The following is a 15,727-nucleotide window of genomic DNA, read 5'->3' as shown; positions in this document are numbered from 1 at the left end:
AGTGCACTACTGCTGCATGTCAAATATATGCCTACTCCCTAAATCACATACGGACATCTCAGATTGAGAGACGCCACATTAATACACTGGGCATCACATAAAAAAAATGACAAGCAATTTAGCTAATGTATATAAGAGCTATTTATTTGTAAATAAATAATAAAAAAAAATCATGAAAATCAGTGTTTAAAAACATAGGCAACTTCTTGTTTATTAAATAATTCATTCATTAAGAAAAAGCTATATATTTCAAAACAACTCCATAGTGATTGTGAGTAGAATCATTTCCCCTCACTGTGCTACAATTACAACAAACATAAGACACTTTACTAAAAAAAATACACGGAAAACAATGAAAGGCTGCATACAAAACATTCAGAAACGTCCAAGCAGTCATACATCACTACGAGATTAAAATGTTAAAGCACCTAAAACATTCACAAAGACAGAAGCATTGTCATAAATCAGTTTCCAGTGATTTCTGAGTGAAACATTGCTGAGCTTCCACGGCCATCATCTTTGCCCTTCCGTCTTCAGTTTAGAAAATGGTTATAAATTAAATCCATCTGTTCCAGCTCTCAGAAACTTGACAGGTATTCAATAACCGTGAATAATTACGGAGAGTTCAATCCATTTAACTTGCCTTTTCCTGAGTAAGAGAGAAGGGTGCCTCTGACAACGCTGACATTGGTCTCTAAAAACAATATTAAAAGGAGGAGTCATTGTTTCATGACAACTTAGAAACAGAGATATCATATTTAAAGTGTGTTTAAAAAAAATAACTATTGCTCCCACATGTGTAAAAGTGTGCAGAATTGGATGGGTCAGGTACCACATTTATTTTAAAATCCTTGTCATTATTCGTCTTATAAAGATACGGAAAAAGTCATAAATCTAATGATGCTTCACTAAAAGCTGAATAAAGTAACGGGTGTGGGAGTGGGAAACCTGCTGAATGAGAGAGAGAGAGAGAGAGAGAGAGAGAGAGAGAGATGAAAATATATATATATACGAAACATTCTTTAATGTGGCACAAAAATGGCCCAAAGTACAAACCGGATTCCAAAAAAGTTGGGACACTAAACAAATAGTGAATAAAAACTGAATGCAATGATGTGGAGGTGGCAAATGTCAATATTTTATTCACTGCACCTCAAACAGGAATGCCACTGTCAAGGAAATAACAGAATGGGCTCAGGAATGCATCCAGAAAGCATTGTCAGTGAACACAATCCACCTTGCCATCCGCCGTTGCCAGCTGAAACTCTACAGTGCAAAGAGGAAGCCATTTCTAAGCAAGCTCCACAAGCTCAGACGTTTGCACTGGGCCAGGGGTCTTTTAAAATGGAGTGTGGCAAAATGGAAGACTGTTCTGTGGTCAGAAGAGTCACGATTTGAAGTTCTTTATGGAACACTGGGACGCCATGTTATCGGGACCAGAGAGGACAAGGATAACCCAAGTTGTTATCAACGCTCCGTTCAGAAGCCTGCATCACTGATGATATGGGGTTGCATGAGTGCTTGTGGCATGGGCAGCTTGCATGTCTGGCAAGGCACCATTAACGCATAGAACTATGTTCAGGTTCTAGAACAACCTATGCTCCCATCTAGATGTCATCTCTTTCAGGGAAGAGCCTGCATTTTTCAACAAGATAATGCCAGACCACATTCTGCAGCAATCACAACATCATGGCTACATAGGGGAAGGATCCGGGTACTGAAATGGCCAGCCTGCAGTCCAGATCACCTACAGAGAACATTTGGCGTATCATGAAGAGGAAGGTGCGACAAAGAAGGCCCAAAACGATTGACCAGTTAGAGGCCTGTATTAGACATGAATGGGAGAGCATTCCTATTTCTAAAATTGAGAAACTGGTCTCCTCTGTCCCCATACGTCTGTTGAGTGTTGTAAGAAGAAGGAGGGATGCTACACAGTGGTAAAAAATGGCCTTGTCCCAACTTTTTTGGGATTTGTCGATGCCATGAAATTTTGAATCAACATTTTTCCTTTAAAATGTTACATTTACTCAGATTAAACTTTTGATCTGTCGTCTATATTCTATTACAAATAAAATATTGACATTTGCCATCTCCACATCATTGCATTCAGTTTTTATTCACAATTTGTTTAGTGTCCCAACTTTTTTGGAATCCGGTTTGTAGCTAAGACTCCAGTTCCTAGAAACCAAATTTGTTTGTACATTTTTTTTTGTCTGCAGTGTAAACATCTGATTGTATGTGGCCTGAACAGTCTACAACAGGAAGCAGTTACTCACCTCATCATAGTGATTTTTCCTTTACTGTTCAATTGTGTGACCTCTATTTTCTCAGGTATTCTTGCACACTGTTCTTTCCATTCTTTTCCTCTTTAAAGGAGAGGTGATCATCATCTAGTGTCACATCTGATAAACTCACCAAAGAGATCATAGACTCCTCGAGGATGCCCTTCTCAGCCATCTACCAACAGAAGATCCAGTGTCCACACATTTTAAATATGTTTATAACAGGCTTACTACAGACTTAAGCAAAGAATGCAAGTAGGGCACAAATAGTGAATTAATGTAAATTAATCTGTAATTGATTTGTGCAACTATTGCCTGTAAATATGAAAAATAATGTTTATTAATCTTCTGAATAGCGCATCCTTTCCCATTAAGGTGGACAGATTTTTCTGCCAGGCAGATGCTATTGGGCTCTGATTTACTGCCACTTTATTCTGACCTGTTATTTTTCCATGTACAATCCCACTGATCTCCTAATGATTTACTGTTGTTATTATTCACAATGCCACAAATTTTATTCAGCGCTGGATGCTGTATTGAGATCCACAGAGAGAAAAGTGATTAAAGCATATTTTACCATTATCTGTTGCAGCTGAGTAAAGCCTGAAGGCCCAGACATGTTTTCATTTGCAGGTAACTCTTTTGGTATTGGATCTGGGCTGTTACTATGGAGAGAGATGTTAGGAGAGAGTGGATGTAGTCCTGAAAAGCTTTGGTCAGTACACGTGAAAGCCATCACTCTTCCTGCATCACAACAGGAGTCATCAGAAATGCGAAGCTGTTCCATAGACATCTGCAAAGCATGGTGGGACTGAGCGTCTGATTGAAGAGGGTCCAAGTACTCTGAATGGAGTGTAGGATGTGTGATTGGATCGGTGTCTGTAGTGGAATCTCCCAAATATAGATGAGTGAACTGAGCCTCTACAGGGTGGTGCAGGGATAAAGAATATTCTTCCATCTCGTTGCAGGTGACCTCAGGAGACAGAGGCTGGAAGGAGTCTGTTTTTGAGCAAAAGGCAACATTAAAGACCCTGTTCACACCTGGATAGTGAATAGTATTTGAACTGAATCTTTCAGTTCCCACAGTATATATTTACAACTAGAAAGACTAACATCCGTCTATTTTGTGGTGTGAGGGAGCAGGTTTTATTGAGATGAAATCTGAAGTACTCAGAGGAGTTTTTGTTATATAAAGTTGTTTTAAATGATGCTTGGGTGCATTTACATGAACACACATGAAACCACCAGGTGTTAAAAAGTTTTAATGAGTAAAATATCACCATTTACGTCATCCTTAGCTTTAAAAACCTTGCATTGCCATGTTCCTGTGCCTTACCTTGCTCAGTGGTACTAAGGAAACTCCTGTACTCCAGGGGGCGATGTGTGGAGAGTAGTTCTTGTGTGTGTATTCTGAGCGCTCTGAGATCAGGTCTCTCCTGGCTGAAGCACAAAGCCGTGCTACGTTCTCCTGCAGTCACAGCAGACACATGGCCTCCTGTAGTGGTTCAAATAAGTCAACGAATCAATTCATTGCATAAAAGACAGTTGTGTCCTTATTTAATGTTGTATTAAAGGCATGGTATACGATTCTGGAGAATGACTGTTTCAATCTAGATTCATAATAGCGGAAAGGTCAGTCAGTGTGTGGACACACACCTGTGATGGTCAGGTTGAGGTCATGGTCACTGCATGAGAAGCTGCCAGTAGAGATGGTGGTGGATGACGTGTAACCTCTCTCAGCAGAAACTCCACTGGGCAATAAGGCCTGTTCCATCTGCAGAATTTATAAACGTAGTGTAAAATTAAAGCATATCCTATCTAGCTAGAGCAGAGCTATTGCTCCTATACAGAGAGGAGCTATTTCAGGGGCTTGGGCATCTGAATGCTTGTATAGCTGTGTAAACACTTACATTCTCTAGGTGCTGTTGCTCCATCAGAGACACACCTGAAAACCCAAAGAGAGTAAAGAGAGAGGCACATAACATCAGTCAGCACACTGAATATAAAAACAAAAAAACTAAAAAAACAAACAAACAAAAAAAAAACACACATATTATTCCTGACAGGGTCTAAATCAGATGCCACTGTATACATTACTATTCATTAAATCGCATCTACAGCACTATGCAGAGGTCTTAGGCCCCTAAGGTAATCATATATATTTAAACTAATGTGGTCAGTGAGGCTGCTATGTGCTTAGCCCTCAGTAAAACAGCTGTGTATAATTCTTTACCTAGATCTGAATACTTGAGAACATTGCTGAATGCTAACAGCTAAGGTTAGCCAACACAACCTGGAGGTTTCATGGTATAATCGCGGTATTTCTCTTATTTATTTAATTTGTTTGTTTATGGCATGACGGAGCACTTATATAGGTTTGTCAGTTATTCTTGGGTCAAGGGTACACACAATATAAAAACATTTGAAATTCATGATGTATATAATGAAGACTTTGTAAGGTTTGTTTGGCCATGCAAAATAAAGATATATGTATAAAACTGGCTTATTTTAACTAAAAGAAAAAGTACAGAAACTACTAAAAGATCCGCAGTAGCTGGGTCCGCCGGTATGCGTGTATTCATTTTTTTGGCCCTCACTACAAGATTTCACCTGTATTTGAGACAGTCGATTCCAGCTGCAACATCTCTCTCCATGACAGTCTGCTGGTTCTGCTGGTGCTGTTCTGGGATGTCTGGATCTCTGACCCTGAGCTTGTCTTCTCATTTTCTCCAGATCCAACAATGGTGTCCGAGTCAGGGACACTGCCTGACTCCAAGGGTTCTGAACTCTCTGCTAACAAACTCTCTGTAAAGGTTTCTGTGCCTGTTTCAAAAGAGAATAGAACAAGTATAACCATAGAAAACTGCTTAGGATCTCAGAGTCGGAATTAAACCTGCAGGACCAGGGCTCTCTCAACTTTTGGTTCACATTCACAGGAATACTGAAGCCTTTAAAACAGGTGACTCAATGATACGGTTACTTATTAATGTCACTGAATTGTCAAAACTACAGCCAAACAAACAGTTCTCTCTTGGTTTAAATGCTATATGCCACTTTAAGAACTTCCTCCAAGTTATATTTTACTTCAAAGAAAAGGGGAGTCACTGAAATCCCAACAGTGCCTCAGCATGTGTCAATTTACATGTAATAAAGCTGACCCACTGCATCAGCATGTGTCAGTGTGTACCTGTGTTCTGAGTAATATCGGCTGGTGTGTCCACTTCCTGAATGGTGCTGAGCTCGTGTCGTAAAAGGGCCTGGAACGAACGAGGAGGACGAAAGACTGGGATCTTCATTCGTTCACCACTCGCTGTCTCACAAACATGTGGTTCTGAAAATATAAATTCAGGTCAATTTAATTTACTATTGTCACAAAGCAATTTCACCAAGTCCCAGCCCTAGCCCCGGGTGAAGAATATATCTCTGTCAGAGCAAAAGAAAGAAATACGGAGAGGAATCAAGACTCAAAAGAATATCCAGAAAAAGAGGGAGAATCACTCAGAGAAACCAGGGGTTTGACGGGTAAAATGTTCCACCTTATGGCCCCACAGATTTCCCTTTAGATTACAATTCTAATTCTTTATCTGATTTCAGATCAGACTTTTCTCTCCACACAGATCTGAGGACTGGAGTGCCATTCACACTGGAAAGTAAAAAAAATTACACACATCATTTTCACATAAATGTACAAGTAAAAACCTTACCAATGGACTCAGGCACGGGCAATGGGGTGTTTGCATTTCTCTCATTAGACGATGAAGTGTGTGTGAGTGGTGTGCGTCTCTCATTCTGCGGGGTCTCCATAAGAGTGACATGTCCAGTCCGAGGTTCTGAAGAGCTGCAGGAGTTCTAGATCAGCAAAAGCAGAAACGGTATTGTTTCAGACATATGTGTTAACCATAACACAATATTTTATGACAGTGTCTTAATCCCTAGTGCGCTCAAACTATGCCTATATTTCGAGCTCTTACTGTGCATGTTTAAACAGATTCTTTTCTCTTTCCTCGCTTTTCCCCCAGTCCAGGTTACCTTTGTGTTCTCTGCTCTGAGTAAAGCCTGCAGTGTGTTTATTTGTTGCCTCAGCACACTCTCTTCTTGTCTTGGTTTGGCTGAATTCTGGCTTGAGGTTGGAACCACTGTAGGATGCTTTACAACATCAGGACGCTGTGGAAAATCCTGAGAGAGATGTGTGACTGGTGCAGACCGATTTCTTAAAATTTCAAGAAAAACAGACGGGGACGGTAGGTCAAATTCTCCCGTGTCAGAAGAAGCATCATCCCTGAGCTCTGTCTGATGCGAGGTAGGAATGGTAACGTGTGCAGATACAGGGGTTTGGGCATGGTTAAGATTCAGACACGGCTCTGGAACAAAGGAGTGTGTAACTGAAAAGCCACTTGGGAAATTGTCATGTGCATTTACAACAGGATGAGAAACAATGGTGTGTTTTTTTAAGGCACTTTTGGTAGTTTTTACAGATGGCTGACTGATTGATTCTGGTCCTTTAAAGGTCTGACACAGGGTAGGTAAAAACCTGTGGTGAATTTGAGAAATGTCCATTGAACCAAAGGAATATTCTCCATCAGAAACAGAAGGCACAGAACCAAGGCTTTCCTCAGTGACAAACGAAGGCGTTATTTGTGTTGTCATTTTGTCAGAACAGCGCAGCTGCAGTTTCTTTTTGTATTCCTCCAGCCGTAAACAGGCATCTTCTATGCTTTTCCTTTGAAGCCTGTAAAACACACACACTTATGAATATATCATATGCATTTATCAACTTATTATGATGAGGTCAAAAGTTGTCATTTAAAATAAATAAATAAAACTTGAGCAAGAAAAACAAAAATTCTGTGCAGTGTTATGAATATGGAATTGGAGAACAACATAGGATTTTACAACTAAATAGTATTTATCAACTAAAGAATGTCTGATAACTCATCTCCTTTTTATTTTCACAAACCTGTTCTGCTCCAGGAGTCTCAGCTGATATTCTCTGAGCCTTTGGGTTTGGGAGGAACTTGACACAGGGGTCATCACCTTAGGAAGAAACTACATGTTAAGCTTCTGTCATTTACACAGCCACCAAAAAAAAATACCCAGCAAAATGCAATCAACTAAGCGCACTGAAATTGGTGTGTAAAAAGAAGTCCACTTTTACTATCCATCAATTTTTCATGCATAGGTTTTACACTGAAAATAGATGGGAACAAAATACTGAACAACAATTTCACATGTGGCAAATATATCCTAAAGAATACTATTAACTTTTTAAAAAGTGGAACACTACTCTGGTCACTGCTCACCTGATCTCTACTCTGTGTCTCAGAGAAACTCTCTTCTAGCACTGTGCCATTCACCACAGACTCCTCACTTTCCTTCAGGCCTGAGAAAGGAGGAAAAAACAAACTAATTAATACCATCACTTTACATTATTCAATTAAGGTAATTAAGATTAGGCCCCCTCTGAAACCTACATCTAACATTATTAAAGTGCACTCAGCTCAAATGCAAATCCAAAATCTACACAAACCTCTTTCCGATTTGTCCTGCTCAAGACTGGGAGTGAGCTCAATCTCCTGGTGCTCTGTCTCAAGGTGCCTGCTCTTCTGGTGCCGATTCTCCTGATCGCTCAGGGAACCCGTTTCAATGCTCAAATTCTCAGTACTGGCTGGTCCTGACTCGGCTGTTCCTGTTTCTGCTGTTCTTGACTCGGGCGGTTCTGGCTCTGCTCTTCCAGACTCCACTGATTCTGGATCTGCTCTTTCTTGCTCGACTGTTCCTGGTTCTGATAATCCTCGTATGGCTGTTCCTTCTCTAAGACTCCACTCCTCTCTCCGACTCCTAATGCGCTCCAGAAGTCTCCTCAGAGCTGGCTGTCCACAGCTTAGTGCCGAAAGTGATTCTGTGAAATAAACAAACCAGAATTTTTGATACCCTCCAGTTTTAGAACAAATAAATCAATGGAGAAATTGGTTGATTGCAGATTTAAAAAGGTGATCCCTTTGTTTCTTATTGAAATATTAGGAAAAACTCTAAATGTAATGGTTATTAATGGCAAACAAGTTAAACTAAATGTACGTGTCCTTTATGGACAGGTCCCCACCTTCGGGCTGAGTGAGAGGAGCAGCAGATTCCTCCTCCGTCTCCTCACATGTTGTGACGTCTGGCTCGAGAGTCACATCCAGGTCCTCGTCGCCATTTTCGGCAGATGGAGAAGGAAGAGGCTCTGGCACAGGATAAAGGACTAAATCACCTCTGATCTCTGGAAAAAAAGAAAAGATACCCACTTAAAAAACAACAAAAAAAAAACAGTTAAATTCACACTCTAATTTAAAAAAAAACACCACAGTGAGCAGACCCAATATTACACTGGAGTATTCTTAAAAAGTAGAGAGTGGTTGGGCACTGAGCTTGAAGGAGAAACAAAATTTCAGTCAGCATTTTTGTGTCTCATTTCCTCTAAACCTTTGACAGACTGAGGAATCAAGCTTCAGCTTACGATATCTATTTAAACTTGTCTTTAAAACATTTTTTAAACTTTTTTCATTGTGATGCAAACACAGCTGAGTCTCCGACTGCGTTGTAAATGTTCCCATTGGGATCACAGTCTAATTACTAATGAACTATGAATATTTCCATATAGAACTCAACCAGTGCTAAGGAAGGAATCTCTGCTCTAACTGCAGCATTATAAATACAAAGTCCTTTTTTGCTTTAAATAATCATTGTCTTAGGAAATAGCAGTGAAAATGCAGTGCAGGTGAATGTGTACCTCTCTCTGCAGTGCACAGGTCCTGGAAAGCAATATCCAGCTCCCTCTGCTGTGCTGCCCTCAGCTCATTGTGTCTGTAGAGCGGCTGGAATATCTGCGCAGGTACACTGTGTACAAACTGCCTTCGCTGCTGCAAATCAGCCTGCTGTAATCTCTCTAACTCACACAGCAGCTTTGCACTCTCCTGCCCACAGTAAAACACACACAAACTCAATACCAGATCCAATATCATTCACTGTTTTCATTGAAGGTGCAATCAGACATTTTCTCCATCTTTCCTCTTAAACAAAAAACAATGACCACTTTATAGTGGTGAAAATGCCTCATCACACTTTTAAATACATAGGAATAAGTTTGCACTGCATTTTCTGTAACGGGAATTCACTCTATTTATCACCTGAATAACTCTTTCCTTCTGAAGAGCATGGACTCCTCTAAGCCGGGCTTTCTCAAGCTGCTCCTGTCTTTCACAGGCTTCTTCTTTGTTCAGCTCGTCCAGTCGCTGAGCCTCCAGCTTTGCTGCCTGCTGAGCATCTAACTGCAGGAAAATAAACAAGTAAAAGTGGTTCAGGTCAGTTTTATAAGAGGGCAGGCATACATAACAATATACCATATATTTCTGATGTAGCTGTTTTAACTGGCTTTAGCATGTGTGTGCGTTAGGGATGTTCCTGGGGGTTTGAGTACTCTTAACACTCCCCTGGCAAAGCAATGCAACCTCAACATTCCCTCAACATTCAGGGCAAGTTAGCTCTTGAGCAAGACACTTACCCTACAAATGCTCCCCAAGCACCAAGGTGCCTGTCCACTCCTCTTTGTGTGTGTGTGTGTGTGTGTGTGTTTTCACTGCCACAGATAGGTTAAATGTGCTCAGGTGCTGAGTGAAAGTAAAACAGGGTTCATGCTTTTCAAGTCTCGTGTGTGTTCACTGGCCCTAATGTTTGACAATTATTGAAGATAAATTAAATGTGGATTTTCATTCTTTGTCAAATGTCACTGTCCTGCTGTTGAATGTAGATAAATGCATGTTTCATATTTATTCACACATTTACCTGCTCCGTATCTGCTCCTTTATCCACCACAGTCCATGGAATATAATCATATGCAATGGACAAATGTTCTCTGTTGACCATATTAAATGGTGCAGGAGTGTGAATCCCAATATTCTGAAACAAAAACAAGCCACAAAAATCACAGTTCATAACTCGACTGACAAGTCACAAAAGGTCACATTCACAAACTAGAACTGACTTACATTTTTCAAAACACAAAAGCCAGGTCTTTTCAAATCAATTTGAACCGGATTCATATGAAGACAAATATATACTCAATATTGTGAAAAGTGTTCATGTTTTCAACCAATATTGTCTAAAATAAAAAAATATTCATCAGCTGTGTGTCCTTCTCTACTGCTGTAAACGTCACTATTGTAATCAAGTGGTAAAACCTTTCGATCAGTATTTAATAGCATTTATCTTTATAAACACTGGAATCGTGTGCTGATACTGGACGGTTATTTCTGAATTCCTAATGATCACAAAGGTACTGAATGGTGTTCTATCACTTCAGAGAATACAGTTCCACTGTTCCACAACCTAAACCTGGGGACTTAACCCATTCTTGCCACACTGGGCATGCTGACATTTTTGGCTCATATGCAGCTCCGCCAGTGTCCCATTTCATTTGATGTTTTTCTATACACACACTGTGTAATCAATGGATGCAATTTAAAAAAGCAGAGTGCACTTCCTTCTGTAGTTCTAGAAGAGGTTATACCTCTATGGGATCAGGGGCAGGATGAGGAAGGCTGACGATTTTAGCTGCTCTCTTCTTCTCCAGCATCAGAGCTTTCTTACGAGCTTCTATTTGCCTTTTTAAGATATAGAACAGATATTAATATTACTCTCATCATTCAACAGGACTTGGCATGTACTCCACTCTTAGGACATTAGAGTGAGTACTATCAATTAATATTTTAAATATCATTTTTATACAATAAATTAAAATTTAAACATGCAAAGACATTCACAACTTAAAATGAAGTTAAATAGCTCAAAGGAACCCTGAAGTACTAACACAGAGTAGGTATATTTAGGTGGTGAATAACTCTCAGTGGCAGCAGTGACACTGGGGTGGTGATTATGTGTTTGTTTGTGTTACATTGAAATGAGTGGATCACTGCTGGAGTTTTGAAACACTGTGCCCACTCTCAAGTCCTTCACCAGAGGTCACTGGACACTGCCCAAAAGACGCTGTTGGTTGAACGATTTTGATTGGTGGACTGCTGTTACACGGTTAAAAACTCGAGTAACACTGCTTTATCTGGTCCACGCGCACCAGCACAGCACACAACCACCACGTCAGTGTCACTGCAGCGCTGAGAATGATCCACCACCACATCACACCTGCTCTGTGCAGGTTCTGACCATTGAAGAACTGTGTTAAAATGTGTCAACAATGTATGGAGAGCAACAGTGCTCCTGTGTGGTCAATGGAGCTGAACAGATGGATAGTGAGTGTAGAAACAAGTAGTTGGTGTTAATGTTATGGTTTACATTTAAATAAATTAGTGTGTGTGTGTGTGTGTATACTTATTATGAAGCTCCTCTTCAGTTTGTCTTTGCAAGGTCAATTCTCTGAGCGCTCGTTGATGTCTCACTGCTGCTCGCTCCTGGTTCTCTTCTCTTTTTCTTGCTAAAGCCTTCCAGTTTGGTTCCTACAACCAACGACATCCAAACATCCCACAAACATTTTCAGGGTCTTTTAAAAACATATCAGGTACATGTAACTGTTTTTTTATTTATTTAGAAGGAATCTCACCCATAGTTTTTGGGAACTACAGTCAATAATATTTTATAAATGTTAATTCTGTTCACTCACACTCTGTTTGGCATCTCGATGGCCCTGACCCACAGCATGTAGGGTCTGTTCATGAAGTTTCTGCAGACTTTGTATTCTCTCTTCTTGCTTTTTTCTCCACTCATCTTGAAGTGTCTCCGCAAGGTTCTGCAGCTCTCTCTCCCTCTTCTCCCGAACTTTTTGACGGAGCTGAAGGGCAATGTACCGCTCCTGTTCCCTCACCTACAATCACCACATAACAATAACACGATCCACGATGACAACACTTTTGAAATTATATGGTACATTATTATATATGGGTGGCATGCTCCATGAAGCAGAAAGTGATCCATTCAAGGACAAAAAAAACAGGATTTATGTCGCTAACATTTAAGATAGCTCAAGCACAAAGATGTCCTTCAGCACTTTTCTTATCAGACAGGCTTGACTTTGAGCTTAAGTTACCTGCATAATTAAGAATTCCTGCTCTTTATACGTTTTAGAAATAATAAACAAAAATATAATCATTTGACACTTTCAGACTGTTGACATCACTCATTATTCACTTAAATCACTCCTCATTTTAATGTCATCCAGTAACAAAGGGGCACAGATCAGAGGTGTGTTTTACCCTGTAAATAAACTAGTGAAGACGGGATAAACTCACCTGCTGAACCCGGAGTTTCCTCCTTCTCTCCAGTTCCTCTCGTACACACTGTGCTTCTTGGTTGGGGCTGAGCCTCAGCGGCTTCGCTTTACTCGTTTTCCTTTTCATTCCTGAATTTATAACTTTTACTGATTTATCTTGAATTTATCTGTTGTTCAGAACCAATGAGTTTGGAACTGAGCGCTTTATCCTAAATTAATCAGATTAACCCAGACTAACTCTACTGCGTTTAATCTCGGTAACAGTGCTGCGTATGTTTTTACTTAGATCTACATCAGCGCATCTCTGTGGGGTTTGAACAGACCGCCTGAAGATGGCGGACGACGTTGTGCCGAATTAAGACTACCGGCATAATTCTGCACCTCTTCACGTGCACGCGCGTGACGCAGGCTAACGTTCGTTACAGGAGGTTACCTAGGTGATTTCTGGTTGAATCCTTCATTTCGAGACAAAAGAATAATGGCAAATTTTCTATAATAACGTAGTACATTTAGAAATAAATATATATGTTCTAAATAAATATGTTATTATAAAATGTAATATCACAATTGTTTGCCTAAAATCCGTACAGTAAAACCAAACTTTTTTCACACATAAAGCAACAAAGATCAGCTCATGAACCCATTTCCAGCACAATTAGGACATTTATTAATAAGGAAAGGGGTCATGAATCATTACTTTGTACCAAACTTTCTGAAAATTGCCTAACAGTTCAAAAATAATAGTTTTTAATGCAAGTCAAGAATCAGGACTTCGCTTTAGATTTCGGGGGCTAAGGAACTGGTCGATTAACCACCTACTTTGTGGAGCAAATAAATTTAGTGTGCCCCTTGAAAAAATATATGGTCCTTAATTTGACATGACCCATCTGTCAGATTCAATGTCAAGAACATTTTTTTTTGTGGCATGACATTTACATTTGTTTTGTCAAAGTACTGCAAACATTACATACGTACATAAAACAACGATAATAATACAAAAAATTGTCAAATGGCAAGCATAATTATCAAGAAAGGGTGTTAATTATAAAACAATATTGGTAATGATTATAAATTAATACATGATTTTATGTCCTAAAATAGTTTAAACGTGTCACATATAAAATAAAGAACTTGATTATCAAATATATGTAAAAGAAAATAAATTATATGTTCGGCTTTATGTTCCTTTGCGCGTGAACTTCTGTGCGCGTGCCCGTGAGGGGGTGTCGGATTCTGTGAGGATCTAAATTTTGCGCAACACTTCCGGAACTTAAAAACCCTATTTCTTTTATCCGTAAACGGTCCTTATAAACATTATTTACAGACTTGAAAGCTCACCGCCAAAACAAGCAATAAAGATGTGAGTTACGCTATCAAGAGTATAGAAAAAAAACTGAAAAATGAACGAAACAAAACTACATATCCCAGAAACGACTTCAAATTACGTCATTGGAAATGATTGACTGGAATCGTATGGAGTTCAAACTTCTCAGTTTAGTTTGTAAGCTCCTAGTTCAAAAACAGTTCATATGAACACCACATTAGTGAGTTAACTCCCTTTTGATATTTTATTGTACTTTTGGTAGCACCCAGCCAGAAACTCATAAAATTAAACTGAATACAGTAAACCAAATTTCCCCCCATGATCTGAACTGGTATAAAAATTTGAATTAGATGTAACTGAGGGTGTTGTTTCTCTTTTGTTTGTTTGTTTTTTTAAAACTAAGTTGTTTTTACATATATCAAGGTTGTAAGACAATTCAGTTTGAGTTATATGTAATTAAGATAAAACAGAAACTCCCATGGCTTGTACCAGTGCAAATAGAGAAATAATTATGAGTAAATTGGGAAGTCTGGCCTTTAAACCAGTGAGGAATCTGAGTGTACTTCTAGATTATTATTTACCTAGGTTTTAAAACACTTATTGACAATGTTCATCTGGAATCATTTGCTCCCGATTAGCTGATTGGCTAGTTAGGCGTCAAAAGAGGGTCAAAATTTGTGCTTGTAATTCTGGTTTGAGCTTGTAACTTGAGTGTTGCACTCAAATGGAAATATGTGTGTTCATATCTCAGACTTGTGAAATCACTGCTGAAAACATTCCTGCAAAAATGTTTATTTACCAAACATTTTCACACGTACAAAATATTTTGACAACTGCAAATCTTTGTTTCGCATTCACTAACTTGAACTTGTGAGGATGTTTTTAACAAGTTCACACATTCTTATGCAGTTTGTCATGTGAAATATTTGTAAAAATCATTTCACAAGTTCAAAGTATTTATCCTCTGGTTTGATTCCATAGATTAATAAAAATTAAATGGTCTTTATTTCACTGTAATTTTATGTGAAGTTGACACAACTCAAAAAGACTGTCGCAAAATGTTGCGTTGACTTTTTTTTGTTGTTGGCCCAATGCTTTATTTTTTAGAGTGTTGTTGCAGAGATTTGTTATTTTAAAAATATATTTGTTATTTTACTGTTTTCATTGTTGAATTTCACAATGTGTTACAAACTGTAAACATCTAGTGATTGTGGATCAAAGTGAAAACCTTGTTTAGAATTAAAGGAGAAATATATGAATCAATTTAATTATCTTCCACCAATCAGTAAATTCAGCACACAATATATGGCCAAAAATATGTGGACACCTCCTCATCCAACATTTTTAATTTTCATTTTCTTCTGCTTCATCTAGTTCAGGGTCACACTGGAAATCACAGGGTGTGTGAGTGAATGTGTGTGTGTGTCACCCTGTGAACAACTGGCGCCCCCTCCAGGGTGTATTTCTGCCTTGCACGCAGTGATTCCAGATAGGCTCCGGAAAAGCAGTTACAGACAATGAATGAATGAATGTATTGGACTATGGGAGGAAACTGAAGCACCTGGAGGAAACCCATGCAGACACAGTGAGACATCAAACCCCTCAGACAGTTACCCGAGCAGGTTTTGAACCCACAATCCCAGGACTCTGGAGCTGTGGAACAGTGACACTTCCTGCTGTCTCATCCAACATCTCTTCTGTAGTGAATGTTATTAATCAGGGATGTTTTTCTTTACTGGGAAGGCTTTACACTGTGACACGCATTGTCTGTGACACTGGATGGCATTCAGCCACAAGAACATTAGAGGAACTTTAATGGGTCCAAGACTTAAGAGAATCCAGTGCTCCACAATCCAGTGCTGGGGG

General features: G+C 39.3%; 1 protein-coding gene across 1 annotated transcript; it reads right to left on the bottom strand.

Moving 5' to 3' along the window:
• Nucleotides 1-167: 167 nt before the first annotated feature.
• Nucleotides 168-12,850, bottom strand: LOC136678513 (uro-adherence factor A-like). Its single transcript, XM_066656561.1, has 21 exons — nt 12,557-12,850; nt 11,932-12,132; nt 11,643-11,767; nt 10,828-10,921; nt 10,104-10,217; nt 9,449-9,589; nt 9,052-9,235; nt 8,383-8,541; nt 7,810-8,181; nt 7,583-7,662; nt 7,240-7,316; nt 6,312-7,011; nt 5,987-6,131; nt 5,470-5,613; nt 4,893-5,105; nt 4,193-4,227; nt 3,939-4,056; nt 3,619-3,777; nt 2,860-3,281; nt 2,277-2,457; nt 168-694 (listed from the first exon to the last, which is right to left on the bottom strand). Exons 1-20 carry the CDS (start codon nt 12,662-12,664, stop codon nt 2,320-2,322), a joined length of 3,729 nt encoding a protein of 1,242 aa, XP_066512658.1. The 5' UTR covers nt 12,665-12,850; the 3' UTR covers nt 168-694; nt 2,277-2,319.
• Nucleotides 12,851-15,727: the final 2,877 nt, after the last annotated feature.

This window comes from Hoplias malabaricus, chromosome Y (genome assembly GCF_029633855.1).
Source record: "Hoplias malabaricus isolate fHopMal1 chromosome Y, fHopMal1.hap1, whole genome shotgun sequence".
In the NCBI taxonomy this organism is placed as follows: domain Eukaryota; kingdom Metazoa; phylum Chordata; class Actinopteri; order Characiformes; family Erythrinidae; genus Hoplias; species Hoplias malabaricus.
Note: the sequence above shows the minus strand (reverse complement) of the source record. Positions and strands in the feature narration are given on the sequence as shown.